The sequence below is a fragment of the Urtica dioica genome, chromosome 8 (genome assembly GCF_054948205.1).
Source record: "Urtica dioica subsp. dioica isolate 48M chromosome 8, U.dioica_male_clone48M_v1_H2, whole genome shotgun sequence".
Classification (NCBI taxonomy): Eukaryota; Viridiplantae; Streptophyta; class Magnoliopsida; order Rosales; family Urticaceae; genus Urtica; species Urtica dioica.
The window spans coordinates 32,939,431-32,957,007 of NC_142763.1; the positions used below are offsets into that span (position 1 = coordinate 32,939,431).

The 17,577-nt window shown below is 33.6% G+C and overlaps 1 protein-coding gene, 1 non-coding gene and 1 pseudogene across 3 annotated transcripts; 1 reads left to right on the forward strand and 2 right to left on the reverse strand.

Moving 5' to 3' along the window:
* Positions 1–6,777: 6,777 nt before the first annotated feature.
* LOC149389320 (uncharacterized) lies at positions 6,778–9,384 on the reverse strand (annotated as a pseudogene).
* A 2,025-nt stretch (positions 9,385–11,409) lies between these two features.
* On the forward strand, positions 11,410–11,493 carry TRNAL-UAA (transfer RNA leucine (anticodon UAA)). The gene has a single exon. It is a non-coding gene; the product is annotated as a tRNA-Leu (tRNA).
* Positions 11,494–12,571: 1,078 nt separating this feature from the next.
* On the reverse strand, positions 12,572–16,046 carry LOC149389322 (polyadenylate-binding protein RBP47-like). Of its 2 annotated transcripts, none has more exons than XM_089622186.1 (6): positions 15,508–16,046; positions 14,372–14,855; positions 14,198–14,274; positions 13,517–13,647; positions 13,278–13,374; positions 12,572–12,953 (listed from the first exon to the last, which is right to left on the reverse strand). In XM_089622186.1, exons 1-6 carry the CDS (start codon positions 15,856–15,858, stop codon positions 12,828–12,830), a joined length of 1,266 nt encoding a protein of 421 aa, XP_089478312.1. In that variant the 5' UTR covers positions 15,859–16,046; the 3' UTR covers positions 12,572–12,827. The 2 variants fall into 2 exon arrangements, with proteins under 2 accessions (XP_089478312.1, XP_089478313.1); XM_089622187.1 differs by having other exon boundaries at positions 14,198–14,250; positions 15,508–16,045.
* Between the last annotated feature and the right edge of the window lie 1,531 nt (positions 16,047–17,577).

The following is a 17,577-nucleotide window of genomic DNA, read 5'->3' on the forward strand; positions in this document are numbered from 1 at the left end:
AATATATATCATTTCTCCCTTTTATTCTTGGAAAAAAAAAAAAACACTTATCATTCTTACAACACAGAAATAGATATTGAAGTATATGTTACACAAAAATATTTTAAGGATCAAATACAAATTATAAGCAAATTTTTTTTTTACCCATTAATTATAAGCGAAAATCATTTAAGTTAAGACATTTTCTTACAATCATATTACACAAAAATCTCTTAAGTTTCAAACATAGACATTGTTCTTACAATTATAGGTATTAAACTCGCAATTTTACACATGAAAAGACTTCGCATGAATGGTGTATTGTCACCAAAACTAGGTCTTGGAACCTTGAAGTGAGTTTTACTGGGATTCAATGACGAAAATTATAATTAACCAGTTGTCTTTAAACAAGTTTTGATGAATTTATGACAGTAATACCGTTACATGACATTTCATTTTTGCCATTATATTTTAAAAATTGATAAATGTACCATCTACTGCAAATAATAAGTTACTGAACATTATAGTCCCAATTTTAAAGAGTAAATTTAATAGCCGTTTAGACACACAAAATGAGAAGTTGATTTTGTTATACGAAGACTATTTCTACTGTTTTAGTATATAAACAACCAAAAGTAAATCAAAATGTTAATTAGTGAACAAATTTAACAAATAATAAATATATTAATTTAACAATAAACTCAAAAGCTATTTTAATACGTTACCGAGTTGAAAATACAAAGAAATATGGAATAATATATGTGCCCCTTAAAAAAAAAACCCATGTATGATATACCAATATAAATGAAGGAATCACTTGTTGAAAAAAAAAATACTAATTGAAGTTATACATAAAAATGAAAACCAACAAACGTCTACAAACTACCAACTTCATTATTGTGCATTTTGCAATAATGATTAAATTAGTGCAAGCATGGACATGCATGCAACTACGCAAAATTAAAAACCCATCAACGCTTTTAAAGAGGGGGAAAAATAAATAAGATTTCAGAATCATGATGAGGAATACTAAAACATATACGTAGACACTAGACACAATATAAAGATTTAGTCGGTGCAAACAATATTGAAAGAAAAGAAATCTATAGAAATTAATATTGTAAAGCTACATGTAAAATATATTAATGAATAAAAAATAGTAGAACTATGACGAAATTTATTTATAAAGTTAGAATATATAACCAATATTTTACTACATTAAATTAAGTAAAATATAAAATAATGTTCCTACAGTCCTATTTTATCTCTACTGGGAATGTAATCAATAATTACTTATATGCAATCCTCCTAGGTAGAAACTATTAATCAAAAGAAATACCATGGTATAAACATGAGAAGAAAAAATTGCATTAAAACATTACATTACATCAAGACATTTTCACTGCTCATCTCAACGTTATCCAATTTTATATCATTTAATTTTTTTTATACAAAATGATTGTCGACACTATTCCACTTTAATGACATCGGTCTATACACCATTTAGTTGATATTATTTTATTCAATTCGAACGTGGGATAATGGTTGTTAATTTATTTATTTTCCTAGCACGTCTTGATTTAATTGTCCATCAAGTTTGTCCCTCGCCCGCTAACAACTCTATAACTCCGCAGCTAAAATAGAAAAACAGAGTTCATAGTTGCTGCATAATAATTTTCCCAAGCACAAAAAGACAAAGTATATTGACATTTCTTTTTTTTTAATAAAGGAAACAATATCATTGACTTTATAATGGCTTCTTCATTACCAATATTTGTTGTTATCACTCTTGAAATGCAAGTTTGCTAAAGGTGTGATCAGGGGATGATGTACTCGGCTATTGTCATTTGGGTAGATACGGGTCGTTAAACATAAATAATTATTTATATTTGTTAATTGTATTTGAATGTGTCAACAAAATAAATAACAAATCCAATTGGAAATCAAACGAAACGAGCCAATTACTTTTTAAGCGGAGATATTATAAAATATAACGTAAGAGATTAGTTAATCTGTTACGCAATCATAGACGAACACAACCGTGGATTAAGTTTTGTTTATTGATTTACCACCATGTTAATGTCATTAGACAAATAAGATAATTTAAAAGTAATCTAATATTCTATATCACGTTATATTTTTTCTTTCAATATAATTTTTTTAGTTAGGATCGAAAATGGTTTTTTTTTATAAGACTTGTATATTTTTTGTTACAACGATGACATCCCCTTTTGATTAGCAAATAGCATTTATTTAAACTTGTCATATAATTAATAGAAAATGAAATATATATACGTGTATATATATATATATATATATATATTCAATAGATATATAGCTATATGAAATATTGAATTTTTCTATTTAGCCATAAATTTTTAGTAAATCGCCACAAAATGTTATTTACAAGTCCAAATTGACGTAAATAGCCTATAACACTTCCCGCCCAAATGTTTCACATTATTTTAATTAAAAAAACTATTAACTCGGGCATTAATTATTAGGGCTATCTAGAGATATAGTCATATAAAAACTCAAGTTTTGCCATATAGCCAACCTTTGGTAAATTTTAAGTAAATAGTCACGAGATTTTATCAACAAATTCTAAAAAGACGGTAATAGTTGTAAATATTCGTTAATAATTGTAAATAACCATCAGACTTCACGGACATAAATGAAATACTAAAAACGTCCAAACAGTGTCACATCGCCATGATTATTATTTACTTAAAATTTACAAAAGATTGACTATTTAGCAAATCTCTAAATTTTGGTAACTTAGTTACTCAATTAATTGTAATTATTATCACGTAAAACGAGGAGAGTACATCGTTATAGGCAATAGCCATTAATCTCATCAAGCATTCAAACAGAAAAGAAAAGTACCTAAAGACACGAAGAAAACATAAAGGAAAAAAAATTGGTTGTGAACTTTTTATCCGAAACAAACAAAAAAATCACACAGGTTTGGTCAAAATGTTAGAAATTTTAATGTTTACGAACTAGATTTACATCATTACTAAATTTGTTTGGATTTTTACTTCGGAAACCTCCGAACACTGACGCTTCTGCATGCGGTGGCGTCTGCGGCGAGTCTGCCAAAGCATCCCCGTCCTCCTCATCCACAGCCTTCTTCCCCTTCTTCTTAGTCGATCGGCGATCTTTCTCTGTGGCATTCTTAAAAGCTCTCTCGGAAGCAAAACATCGTCGATCGCGAACACCGCATCCAGATTCTTATTTAAATATTGTAAAATAATGTATTTAAAATAACTGTTAATATGTGTTGATAATTGTAAATTCTTGTAAATATCTGTTAATATATAAATGTGAAGTACGATTGTATGAACATAAAATTATAAAAGTAATTGTTGTGTATATTTTGGCACTGATATGATTTCAACAATCCACGTAATTATTCATTAATATAATTAATATGGCACTTAACATGATTGAATCAACTGAATAATTGATTTCAAATTTTAAACGCAAAACACGATTTAAATTGAAACGAATAACTGTCCAAAATATTCAAATAAAACTTAAATAAATGTGTTAGTATATGTTATTATGTGTCAATAATTGTAAATATTTGTAAATATCTGTTAATATGTATAACTGTGTACTATGGTCGTATGAACACAAAATAAAATAAAAAAAGTAACAGTTGCGTATATATTTTACACGGATACGATTTCAACAAACCCACGAAATTATGTAAAAATAACTACTTGCTATTTTTTGGAAATAATATAGCACTTTAAAATTAAGTCAACTAAATAATTGATTTCAAAATTAAATGCATAACACAATTCAAATTCAAACGAATAACTGCTTAAAATATTCAAATAAAGTGAAAATACACAAAGGGCAATTCTGGAAAGTCAAAATATCCAGAAAATGTCATGTCAGTTATTTACTTGAAATTTACACACACAAAAAAAGGCTATTTAGCATTCTCTTAGTTTTAGTAGCTTAGTTAGTTATAAATAAACACACACGTATGTATCCGAATGTTTTTGGAATGAGCAAATAATTATGAATTTTGCTCCGATTTAAAATACAGATTTAAATAATGGTTATTACTAGTGTTGAATAATTGACATGAATAAACAAGAAAAGGAAGGGGGGAAAAGTATTACGGCATAGTGGAAATTTTGGAAATAACAAAACAAAAAACAGTTACATACCAAGTTTAAAAGTGAAATTTTAAATTGAGTCGTTTGGAAATAGAAAAAAATGCAAATAGAATAGAAGCATCACTTTAAGCAACCGCAATGGAGGAATGTATTTTATAAACGATGTATTATCAACGTTGATATGTACTGCCTTGGTAAACTCTATATATAATGTACACGAAAAAAATGCATTGAAAACCATAAGCCACGTAGACTCGTTATAACAACGACAACAACAAAAAGTCACATATATTATTACACCTAATAATATTGCATAATTCAAGTATGAATGAAAAACAATCACTAACACGTTAATGTTCTTACAAATTTTTTTTCTAGAAAAAAGATTGATTAATCAGAAGCCACTACAACAAATACCGAAACAGCTAGTTAATGTTGTAGTGAGCAATGATTCTCCTCTTATTATACAGAAATAAAAGACACACATGAAATTGATTCCAATACCGTTACAATATACTTGTATGCTCTCGAAAAGTTGTTTGAAGGAGACGATATGCACTTGCCTTTGAACGAACAAAGGCTGCATAGGAATGTGTGTTTGGTTTCCATTTTAAAAGTGTCAATTTCCTAACGTTAATGATACTTTCATTTGATTTTTCAAATACGACTGACCATTTATAATATACTCTCTATCTTCGTTCGTACATCTTTCTACGACTCTTCCTCTTTCTCATTCTTACTAGTTTTCTTCGGTTTCCTAATTATGGAAGTTGTGTTTCGCTTTGCTTTGTATCACAAACACTACTCCAATGCAGGGTTTTTTTTCCCTTTTATTTGTGATATTATTTCATCATTTGGACGAGGACTTTTTTTTCTTTTGATTAATTATTGCTATGTTATCAAAACAGAAAATGCATGCTTTAAATATATCCAATGAGCAATATCAATTAAGCTTGATATGGTTCATGCATGATATATATATGTGAATTAATTCCGTTTTTACCCCCTGAACTCGTACCTCGATTTCATTTCACCTCATGGACTCGGAATTGTTGCAGAACTAATCTCAAAACTTAGACACGTGTTACAATTTGCCACTTCCGTCAGTATTTGGACGTTAAGTTTAATTTTTTGATGACGTGACAATATTTTAAATACTTTTAATATTTAAATATTATTATCATATTAAATATATAAATATTTCTATCTCTCTCTCCTCTCTCTCTCTCTCTCTCTCTTTCCTTTCTTGTTTCTTCTCTGCATTTTTTGTTCTTTCCTGGTTCAGCGTGAGTTGTTTTGCTAGCATACAAGACCAGAGGTTTCCCATAGCAAGAAAGCAACTCCAAAGCTCTTGGAAGACCAAAAAAAAAATGCAGAGAGTCGCGTCTGTCAGACTCGCCTCCAACTTCGCCAGGAAAGCTCTCCATGACTCCACACCCATTTCTAATCCTTCAACCCGATTCTTCTCTCGTCCATGGCGATCCCAACCCAGCTCTCTATCCCCGAAATCTCTGGACCTTTTCTCGAACCCAGCGCTCGCCAAGGCGTTTTCGAGTCACTCCACGAAAGCGCTCTTAAAGAGCGTCTCGATCAAGGGTTTCTTGGATTTCAGAGTCGGCTTCCAAGGTTTCCAGAGGAACTTCCGTCCTGGCTCGAGCTTCCCTTCCTCACTTCGTGAATGGTACTCCTTTCGATGTTTGGCTGCCGAGAAAATTTGTTCGGAAAGCCTTTTAGCTTTGTTCGTACTTAATTCATGATCTTAGGCTATATCGAAAGAGAAATCGATCGTTTCTCGTTTCATGACGCGATCAGGGTTTTATGAACCTATACTTAGGCCTAGTACTCCACATTATCATTAAGAAATAATAAATAAATAAAATATAATACTGATATTATCTTATAAAGGAGAAAAATAATTGGGAAAAAAGAAATACGGTGGGGAACTACAGTTCTGGAGAAACAGAGCAAGGAAAGCCCTAAACTTAGGGCTGTCCAGAGCAGAGAAAGACACAGAGCCAAGAGACTCGTAAAACCACTCGGCGAGAAGGTCCACAGCGGAATCGATTTGGTCCGCTAATAACCATAAATGTCGGAATCGATGAGTTTTTTTCATTATTGAAGAAAAAAAATTGCAGAGAAGAAAAGAAGAAGAAGAAGAAGAAGAAGAAGAAGAAGAAGAAGAAGAAGAAGAAGAAGAAAGGAAAGAGAGAGAGAGAGGAGAGAGAGATAGAAATATTTATTTATTTCATCTGATAATAATATTTAAATATTAAAAGTATTTAAAATATTGACACGTCATCAAAAAGTTAAACTTAATGTCCAAATACTGACGGAAGTGGCAAGTTGTAACACGTGTCTAAGTTCTGAGATTAGTTTTGCAACAATTCCGAGTCCAGTGGGTAAAATGAAATCGAGGTACGGGTCCAGGGGGTAAAAACGGAATTAATCCTATATATATAGTTCATTTTATTGGACTTTGAAATTGTGATTTGTTCATTTTAATGGGCTATTCTACTTGATATATAGTCATATGCATATTTAACTCATGAAAGAATGAACGTATTTCTTTGGTCCTCTAATAATATTAAAATTGATATGTTATACATGCAACTTCAATATCAACTTGAGAATCTATATCTTAGTCAATTCATGGACGTGGATATCACTTCACGTTAGCTATATAATTCGACAAAATCTTCGTCTTTCCAGATTGCTATTAAACAGAGACATAGATATACATTATACAATAATAGCACAAACACATCTACGTGCGTATATGTCATGACGCATATGAATTGTATATGCGATCTTGCAAGTGGAAGAGAAAAGATAAATATCAAATAGAACTCTAATTAAAATTTGTTGATTCAGAGTCTTTGAAATTCCGAACTTGATTGAAGTGCAATATTTATTATTTTATATAATTTTTGAAAAGCCATATATTGTAGTGGATTATGAGTGTTAGAAGTATTAAAAAAAAAATATATATATATATATATATATATATATATATATATAATTATAATGCGGGAATAAAAAAGAGTTTGCACGGAAAATTAATCAAACAAAATTATTATTTTATTATTTTTATTTAAAAAAATCGAGAGAAGGAAACCAACAAAATAACACAAAAAATAACCGGAAACAGGAATAAAAATGAAACCGGAGAACATTGAGAACCGTTTGACGATTTTCTTAAAACTTATATCGCTCTCCCACGAATGTTGGAATTGATGAAGGATAAGTCTCCCAAGATACAACGTTGAGAAGAACTTTACATCAACGGTACTTCTCCGGCGAATCAAACCTGTGACAAAAACTACCATCGACTACAAAAAAAAAAACAAAGCAATTTCGAGAGAGAAAGATTGGGAGAAGATATTCTGAGTGTACGTTCGAATGAGAGCTAGATGCCTCATTCACGGTCTCATAGTGGTTACACGATTTGAACCACACAAAAAACCATCCAGCAATAATGGTCATTTAATACATTAATGCATTTTAATTTACTAATAACAGCCATTCAAACGCATGAACGTTTTTATTCATATGCAAAATCGTTGCATTAAATGCACGGTTACACCATTCCATAAAATAATTTCAAACACAACAAAGAAAAATTATTTGTGAAATTAAAACTTTCAGAAGTAAATTTTTCAAATAAAAGATAAGGATTACCAAGCCCGGCTCGGCACAACCAATCAAACGGCGGAGCGCGTGTGGTGGACTTGGGCTTGTATAAGCTCTTGCGCTCTACAAATTGACCCAAACTCTTTTGCACAGATTAGCTGTATAAGTTCACTCATTTGTTCATTCTCGTTCCATGTGATACTCTTGCATTTCACTTCATTCATACAACAATGTGTTTTCACACAATTAATGTGTATCTTTAAGCATACTTTGAGCATCAATTTTACATTCATTATAACTTCAATTTTGGAAAACTTATAATCCTTATACTCATTTCCGCAAGGAATAATAATACGTAGGAATTAAACAATTCCGTTAAGTGGATCCCACTCAAATATTTTCCAAAAATCAACAACTCACATAGATTAGCCAATTTGAATGGAGACAATTAAAATAATGGCCAAACTATTTGGAGAAATTGCCCCATTTGCCACTAATTTTATAACATTTTCTCACTTTCCACCAAAACGCTAATTTGGCCTAAAATGCCACCGAGATGTCAACATAGTGAAGGGAAAAAATAGATGTCAACATTGTTGACATAGATGGTGGTATTTTGGGACAAATTAGTGTTTTTGTGGAAAGTGGGAAAATGTTATGAAATTGGTGGCGAATTGGGCAATTTCTCTATTAAGAGAATGGCCCACATTATTTTAGATTCCAAAATTACCCTTTCTAGCCCAACGCTTTCTATTATCGCCTCGCCACAGATCCTTTTGCCTCTGAGAGCCAATCTCAACGATCTCGACCAGGACTGGAATTCCGTCATCTACAACCAAAGCCGCCTTGGTTTTCGGCACCGAAACCACCACGCTCAGGACGTACGTCGATTTATCTACCTTGTTTGATCCCGAATCCGCCATTAGCTCGAGCAGAGGCTTCATGATCCTGGCTTAAACGGATCTGATCTTGTTCTCCTTGACAAAGCACAGAGAGAACAACGCCGTCGAGGCATCTTTCATTCCCCAGAATCCGCCGCCGACGAGGAGGTCCACCAGCGCCGGAATCGTTCCCGATCGTCCGATCACGACTTTGTTCTCTTCTTTCTGAGACAGCCGGAGAAGCGCGCAGATCGCATTCTCCTTCGCCATCGAAGTTCCCAATCGTAGCGTGCGAATGAGCGGCTTGATCGCTCCGGCGTCCGCGATTCCGTCTTTATTTTCGTCGCAGAGCGAGAGGTTGAAAATCGTCGTCACGCCGTACTCTTGGAGCTAGAGATCAGGCGACAAGAGGAGCGCCACCAGAGGCTTCCTCGCGCCGGCGTTCGTAATCTTCAGACGATTCTCCGGCTTGTTCTTCGTGAGAAGCCTGATCTCCATCGCCGCTTGCTTCTGTTCCTTGACGGAGCCTGATTCCAGGTCCGCGACTAGTTGCATAATTAATTCATCGGAGTTATCAGCGGCGAAGGCGAGAAGGATCCTCCGATTCTGGCTCGTCGGCGGTGAAAACTCGCCGGATCTATTGTGTTGCAGTCGCTAGAGGTGGAGGAAGATGAATCTCCGCCGCAGAGGTCGCTCAAATCGCTAAAGTTCCTCTCCATATAGGTGAACCTCGAGGGATTGATATTCTTCGTCGCCATATAGGTGATCGCTAGTACATCACAATTATTTTCCACTTAACAAAAAGGATGGAAAGTCATGCATTGAAATGTGAATTTTTTTTTCTTTTTGTGGTTAACTAAATAAATCGGATTTACTGTTATATTTACCATAGAAACGAAGGATTTACTCAATGGTTAATATGATTTAATGTTGAATTTACTGTCCTCGATTGTTCACGGAAATAATTAGTAAATTGTATTTACTGTTAGATTAATTAGTCCTCATCTCTAATACTAGTTCTTGTTACGGTAATAAGATTTACTATTGTTCTTGTTACGGTAAATAAGATTTACTATTATTCTTGTTACGGTAAATAAGATTTACTTTTGTTCTTGTTACAGTAAATAAGATTTACTATTATTATTGTTACGACAAATAAAACTTACTGTAGTTTTTGTTATTGTTAATTGGATTTACTAATTTTTTTGTTATGGATGTTATTATTCACTATAATAGTTAATAATATTAACCTAAGGATATTATTGGAATATTGGAATGTTGTCATGATAAATTGGCTATTTTCCTAAATATGTTAATAGTTGGGCTATAATTTTAAAGTAAAGATGTTATTTTGGCTAGTTCTTTAGCCGACCCCAATAAATACTATTTATTATCCATAATCTTCACTTTATTTTAACAATGAGTGAGGATGTATTATGCATATATATACATATATATATATATATATGGTTGAGACTGAAATTCAATTCGGCTCCACTATTTTTCCTCTCTCTCTCTCTCTCTCTCTCTCTCTCTCTCTCTATATATATATATATATATATATATATATATGATTAATTGAATTTGCATTTATTTTGATTTTTGTTAAAGAAATTATGTATCACAAATTCCGGTCAACTATATTGTTTGGAAGAAGAAACAAACACAATGAGTTAAATTATTCAAGATCATATATATGTGCGTTTTTATTTGGGGTGTTACGAAGCTTTTTTCGCATCCAATAGTTTATAAGCGACAACACACAAACTATAAAGCGGTGAACCATACTACCAAATCAAGGGTTCATTTCAAAACTCATCCCAGTAATAAATTTAACAACAAATAGCTAAAAATGAAATATATATATATATATATATATATATATATATATATATATAATAAAGAAATAAAAAGATATTGGGAATTTGGGACATTGGAGAGAGAGGAAACGTGTAACTGAAAAATTAGAGCATGAATATTGCTAGTAGATGATAACGTTTTTCCCTGATGATTTTCAGCTGATAGAGAGTGGTAATTCGGAAGAAAAAAAAAATAGGGAGGATAGGTATACAGCCCATTCAAATTTTTTATGTTAAAATGTTTTATCTAAATTAAAAATTAAAAATATAGTCAAAACTAAGACATAACGTATGTATCATATAATGGAGATATATGTATACGTTGGATAATTTTTTTAAGAGTGATTTGGCTAAATAACCGATTTAAAGTTAAGTATTTATAAAATAGTCAAAATTTACCTAAAATTAAAAGAATAGACAAAATATATAGTAATCAGGTTTCAAAACATAATTAATCTTAGGATTCATATTTTTTAAAGTGATAAATTGCTTATAATAATGGTAAAAAAAAATTAATTTTGGTATAAAAAAATATTTGACAACGTAACTTTGAGTATTTTGTCGAAAAATTTGAAATTGACTATTTTGCTAATCAATTAGTTTTTAATTAGCTATTTTGTATAATCTTTTTTTAATTATTTAAATAATTTGGCTATAATTTTAATGAAGAGTAACTATTTGACTAGTTGATATAGTTTCTTAAAAAAAAATAGTTATGTGATCTCAAAAAAAAAAAAAGTGAAATGTGGTGATAAAAATTTAAAAATAAATAAGTGAGTGTTTTCCAAGCGTGTCATGCGCAATGTACTAAATCATCTGCATTTTTATATTTAAGTCGAGTGTATTTTAGTTATGGAATTTGTGATTATTTATTGTATGATTATAATATTATTATATTTAATGATGTAAAGATTTCATCGTCTAGCTGGTTTGCCCGAGAGGTTTAAGGGGGTAGACTTAAGATCTACTGCACATAAGTGCGCGTGGGTTCGAACCCCACAGCCAGCAACTTTTTCTCTTAACATAATAAACAAATTTAATTATCACTCGTAAATTAGAAAGAGAAACGACATTTAATCGGGAAAGACGACAAGGATAAGAAAGCATAAAAAAAATGAAAAAAAAATGCCAGAAAACATTTAGCAGTATGCATTTATTATACCCATTCCAAATTTATTTCCATATTAATGTCATTTTTTACGTACAGTTTATGTAAATATGAAACATTCTTAAGAGATAAACATGAAAGAAATATAGATTCGAAATAGGGGTAGTTGATGTCAATTTCTCCTCTTAAATAAATAAAGTGCATACATGCGCACGTATTAGAGAAAATATTCGGAACATATAATTAAAGTGTTGCCAAACAAACGGCAATATTAATTTTCTACATGGATCTTGGTCAAAACGAACACGGTTGTCGTCTGTTGATCGTTCCGGTAAAGGTGTGTTTCATAGGTAGTAATCAAAAGATCAAGAGAATCATACTGATGTAAAACATTAGTGTTTGGTTTTTGATAATAAATTATCAATAATATTCAAAATTATATTGCTTGCCCGTTCATCAATTGCTTTTTCTTTCCTTTTTTGGCAATTCAAGAAACTTTCATCAAGTGAAATAAGACCAGATTGGTCATTAACCACAGTACGCAATACAAAGTTTGGTTTTGTACTTGTGTTGGTTCTTTAGCTCCTCACCAGACAAGATTGCAGACAAAAAAAAAATGTGTTCAGTAAGTGCAAGAAAAAAAAACCTCTGATGTGGAACCAAGGACAGAACAAAGCATCAATACAACACATTGATAACCATGACAGTATGTTCTTCACTAACTTATAATGCATTAATGAAAAAGAGCTGAGATTTCTCGCATAAAAACAGGTTTAAGTAACCGGAACATGCCATCGAACAGAATTAAAAAGTTGCATGTGATTAAGTATTTACTCGAACGTATTTATTCGCATCCCAAAAGAATTAAAAAGCAAAATAAAATAGAACGAACGAAAGAGAAACAGTGTTTTTTTTTTTGGCCATCAATTTTAGAAAAGAAAGGAGAAAAAGAAAAAACAAGAAACAATTCTTGACGAATAACAAACCAACACTTTTTTTTTAAAACACATACAAAAACAGTCACAGGCATATTCAGGGGACTAAAACGAACACAAAATTCAGGACAACATAACATACAGATATTAGCTACAAAAAACCAGAGCAGCTAAATAAAATCCGAGACCAATCCTATCGCAATCATGATATTGAATAAGCACACTATAATCTAACAACTGTCACGTTGATTTTACACCCTGTTGTTTAAAGCCACCCCTCCTCCGAAGATTCTCCTCTGTCAAGAGGCCCCGTTGGCCACAGCTGCTGCGGTGTGCTGTGCCACAGCGTATCCGTACCCGCCACCATACCCTCCTTGGCCCCCGTGGTGGACCCCGTTCCACTGGTTGCTTAAATCTCCTCTCCACTGCACAGTTGCACGTCATTCAACAACTCAACAGAGAGAGAGAGAGAGATATAAACCTTAGGTGGTCGAGTTAATAGTAGTTAAAACACTTGGACATTGTTGTCACTATCGATTCCATTGGGTATGACATTGATAGTATCATATTTCATATATCTGTTGTTCAATTATACTGGCAGTGTGGTAGTCAAATATGTTTATCAAGATTGTTTTGTATTCCGATATCCAACTTAAGGATATTGAATAAAATCGACATTTTTGCTTATATGATGCGAGAATTTGCATTGTTGTTTGACGAAAGAGTTCAATTTTTATTTTATTTTTTACCTGTCTGTGACCGGGGGTGCGACCCCATGAAAGACGAACTGTTTGCTTGCCAATCACAGTACCGTTAAGCGTATCTATTGCACTTTCGGCATCTTTCCTGCGAGTACACACAACATGTATATCAGATTCAAATTGATTTTGTAACACTATCAACGCAAAATACAATACAAAGTTTTAGATTTTACAATTTCATAGTCTCGTCTATCCACGGTAGTTTATATAACATGTCAAGTGCTTACCTGTTGGCGAATTGTACAAAACCGCAGGCTTTCCCGGGAGGAATTTTCACAGAGACAACTTCACCAAACTGAGAAAATGGCTGCCTAAGGTCCTCATCGGTGACATCAGAATCAAGACCTCCCACAAATATCTATAATATATCTCGTGTCAGCATATCACACGTACGTTCTCTATAATTTCTTTTTGGGCATTTGAGCACAGCTAGTCTCTAACTACACGAGTGGTAGTTTGTCGACTATTTATTTAAGCAAAATGTCCCCAAACTACTGATTTTAAAGTATTTTAGTCATTTTCATATTAATAATTAAAAATTAAACTTTATTTTATGAAATTTAACACTTAAACAACTTAAAAACTTCAAGTTTATACAGGCAAAAAGCTCATCAACAAACTCAAATAATTAGTTATTTTTGTCAAATTAACATGTTACTTAAAGTTTGAAAAATATGATTCAAGTTTCTTAGGTGATAGATTCCGTTAAAAAGTATAGTATAAGTGTAAAAAAGGAGAAAGGGACTAAGATGCTCTACAAAATCCATCTATTGAAGGCCATTTTGTTCAATTATTTAGCTTAATGCCAAAATGTCACTTGGCACAATAGTTAAGAGACGAGATTTACACTTGTCTTAATTTTTATTTTCTTCCTTCTTAAGAAGGAAAAATGAGGAAACTTTACTCACAGTGGTGTTAGACTCTCCCTCAGACTGCCCTTGCCCGGAAACACCATTCGAACCTTGCCCACCAGCCAACACCACAGCTAGTTAAGGAAGTAGGAACCAAAACTCCCATTATCAACACATTCATATTTCAACATATAAAATAAAATAAAAATAAAAATATATATTTGCAGACACCTTGTGATCCATACTGTGGCTGAAACCCAGTGGACTTCTTGGGCGTAGCGACGCCGATGCGCATAGCTCTGCTGGAGCAGTAGACTCCGTTCATCTCGGTGATGGCTCTCGACCTCTCGGTCTCGTCGCTGAACCTGACGAAGCCGTAGCCTTTGGACCGCCCCGTGTTGGCGTCGATGACCACTTTGGCTCCCTTGACGGACGAGAATCTGGCGGAGAACGTGTCTTGGAGCATCGAGTCGGTCACGTCCGCGGCCAAGTCTCCGACGAAGATTGAGAGATCAGAGCCGGCCTCGGACCGCTTCTCGCCGCCCTGGCTGAACGTCGCCCAGTTCAGCCTGAAAGCCTGCTCTGTGCTCGGCATCAGCGACCCGTTGTAGCTCTGGAGGACTTTCTCCGCCGCCGCTCGGGAGTAAAACTCCACGAATCCGTACCCCTCGGATTGCCCCGTTTGCTTGTTTCGTATCACCTTCACCGAGTAAACCTGCAGAGATTTCGATTCGTACGTGATTGGTTAAGCAAGCGTCGAACTTTCAAGCGCAGATATACTCTGATGGATGCAATGCAAGCATTTTGATTTCGATGCAATAAAACTCTGGATTCGCATGCAAACTTTACAGGTAAACGAAGTGTCACGTAGACTCTAATAATGAATCCGGAAAATATTTCAATTGGGATGCTCCAAACTCGGAATTCATTGACAAACACTACAGGCAAATTAAGTGTGGAACTTCCAAACGCACCTCCTCTAGTAAATTTCATTTCGATCGACAAAACTCTGAATTCATGTGAAACTTGTAAACACATAGACTCTAGCAACAAAACCTCCAAAGATTTCAATTTCGATAGACGCGCAACGAACAGATGTGAAACTTTCAAAGCACAGAGACACTAATAATGAAACAATTTCGATGCACCAAACTCAGAATTCATAAGACAAAACATAAGCAGTAACCGAAATGCGGTCCGAACAAATCAGAGCTCAAATCAAACACAGAGACTCGAAATCACGAGAGCTGCAGAGAGATTCCGATACGGAAGAGAAACTAAACAACATTCAAACATCAAAAAAAAAAATGAAAGAGCGCAAAACGATCCGAATCGAAACATCCAGAAAAGGTAAAAGAAAGAGAAACCTGTCCGGTGGGAGCGAAGCAGGAGTGGAGGTAGGCCTCGTCCATCCATGGGAAGAGGTCGCCGGCCCAGAGAGTGCGGATCTCGTCCTGCTTGTGCTGCTTCATGTGGCTCTGGTATCCGCCGCCGCCGTACGGGCTCTGGTAAGGGTTGTGGTGTCCGTACGCCGCCATGTAGTGCTGCGGAGGGTACATCATCTGCTGCTGCTGCTGCTGCATCATCACCATCGCCGCCGCCGGGTACTGCATCCCCATCCACTGCTGCTGCTGCTGCCACGGCGCCGCCGCCGCCGACGGCTGCCGGGCCAGATCTCCGGCGCCGCCGTTGCTGCTCGCTTGCTGCTGCTGTGCCATCTCCTCCTCAGATTATATCTCTATAACTATATGTGTGTGTATATATATAAATATATATATATCTCTCTCTCTCCTCTCTATCTATATATATGTGTGTATATCTATATAATTTGAGACTTGAGAGAGGAGAGGCTGAGCAATGAAGTGAAGGAGAAGGAGGAGGGGAAAAGAGGAGGCTGTAAGTGGGTTAAGATGGGTTTTATATTGTGTGTGTGTGTGTGTGTGTGTTTCGTTGACGAGATTTTGGATCTTGGTTTTTTTTTTTTTTTTTTTTGGTTATTATTTAGTGTTTACGTATAATACGACCTCGTTTTCACCAATTTAACGATTATTATTATTTTTATTATTATTATGGGCGTCGGACACATCTCATCAGACCCACAAACATAACATGTACTTTCTTTGTATCTTCTCTTCTCTTGTGTGTTTTGTTTGTATAGATTATAGAAGTATAATGTGTATCTAAAATTGGTATTTGCTGTTGCTTGTTTAGGGTTTTTATTTTCTTGTTTTTTAATAGATGTGTTTAGGTAATGAAGATTTTACATTTTTTTTTATCCATCTTTACAATTTCAGATATTTCTTATTTTGACAGTGATTCGATTAGGTTTTTCTTAGAAGGAAACGGAAAGTTATGAGTGTGGTGGCGTGGAACGCGTGAACGAGTACGGTAATCACGTAAAACTCAACGCGTGTTCTTTTATTAGGGTTACGGTTTTTGCATGAACAATGACTCGATTACATACGTGTTGTAATTGAGTAGAGGGTTAAAATTTTACTCTACACGTTGTTCACGTTTGCTTGATCCGTTTAGTTGTAAGGAGAGACGACATGGCTTAGTAGTTTTTTGAAGAGGATGTAAGGTGATTATATAAATTTCTTGTGTAAAATAAAGTAAAATAAAAATTTGAATAACAATAAGTAGGATAAAATAATATGTGGAGTAAAAAATACCACCAGCTGTTGCTCTAGAGAGATATTCTAAGAAGGTTGAAGTTTTATCATGAATAATATAACTTGCCTATAGTTTGTACATTGTTCCAACAACAAGAGGTTTTAATACACAAATTAGTGCATAAAATATTTTGTAAATGAGTTTTTTCAAATGAAACGAATTAGTGCAACATTTCTTATAGTCGTATTAATTGTCTTCAAAGTACCTTCTTCTAAGTTGCGTGTATGTCACTGATTTATTTGTAGCATATGATTGCTATCTTTGACTTTTAATATTGTGTAATTTCTGAAGAGAAAGGAAATAAAATTACCCTTTTAAAGAAATGAATTTATTACAAAAGAGTATTTGAAGGCCGGTCATGTCTTGCGTTGTTACAAAGAAAAACAGTCAAGGGAAGGAAAAAAACATTTATTTTCTATTTTTTTAGAAATATATCAAAACCCTATTTGTATCAAAAGGAAGGTATAAAATATAAATTACAATACAAAAATGTATGATTGACGATTAAAATGCCATTACTAAGACGCGCTGGCACTTCTATTTTTTGTATTGTTTTAGGAAAAATAATAACCAATTTCTTTGCCCTTTTTATTTTAAGAGAAATAGCCCTCTTGATTAAAACAGTACAGACTCTCGTACGAACAATTTATTGTTTGATGATGACTTAAAATACTAACAAAGTTTGACACATGAAATCGTTGCTAACAATCCAAACTATAAATTCAGCACAAAACCACACTTGCATATAACATTCGGTTTTTTTT

Excerpts from the sequence above, each read along its gene's own strand:
- LOC149389322 (XM_089622186.1), bottom strand. The coding sequence starts at position 15,858 with ATGGCACAGCAGCAGCAAGCGAGCAGCAACGGCGGCGCCGGAGATCTG. Across the intron at positions 14,275-14,371 it reads GCCACAGTATGGATCACAAG|CTGTGGTGTTGGCTGGTGGG; the intron begins GTGTCTGCAAAT and ends TTCCTTAACTAG. Across the intron at positions 13,648-14,197 it reads AGGGAGAGTCTAACACCACT|ATATTTGTGGGAGGTCTTGA; the intron begins GTGAGTAAAGTT and ends GATATATTATAG.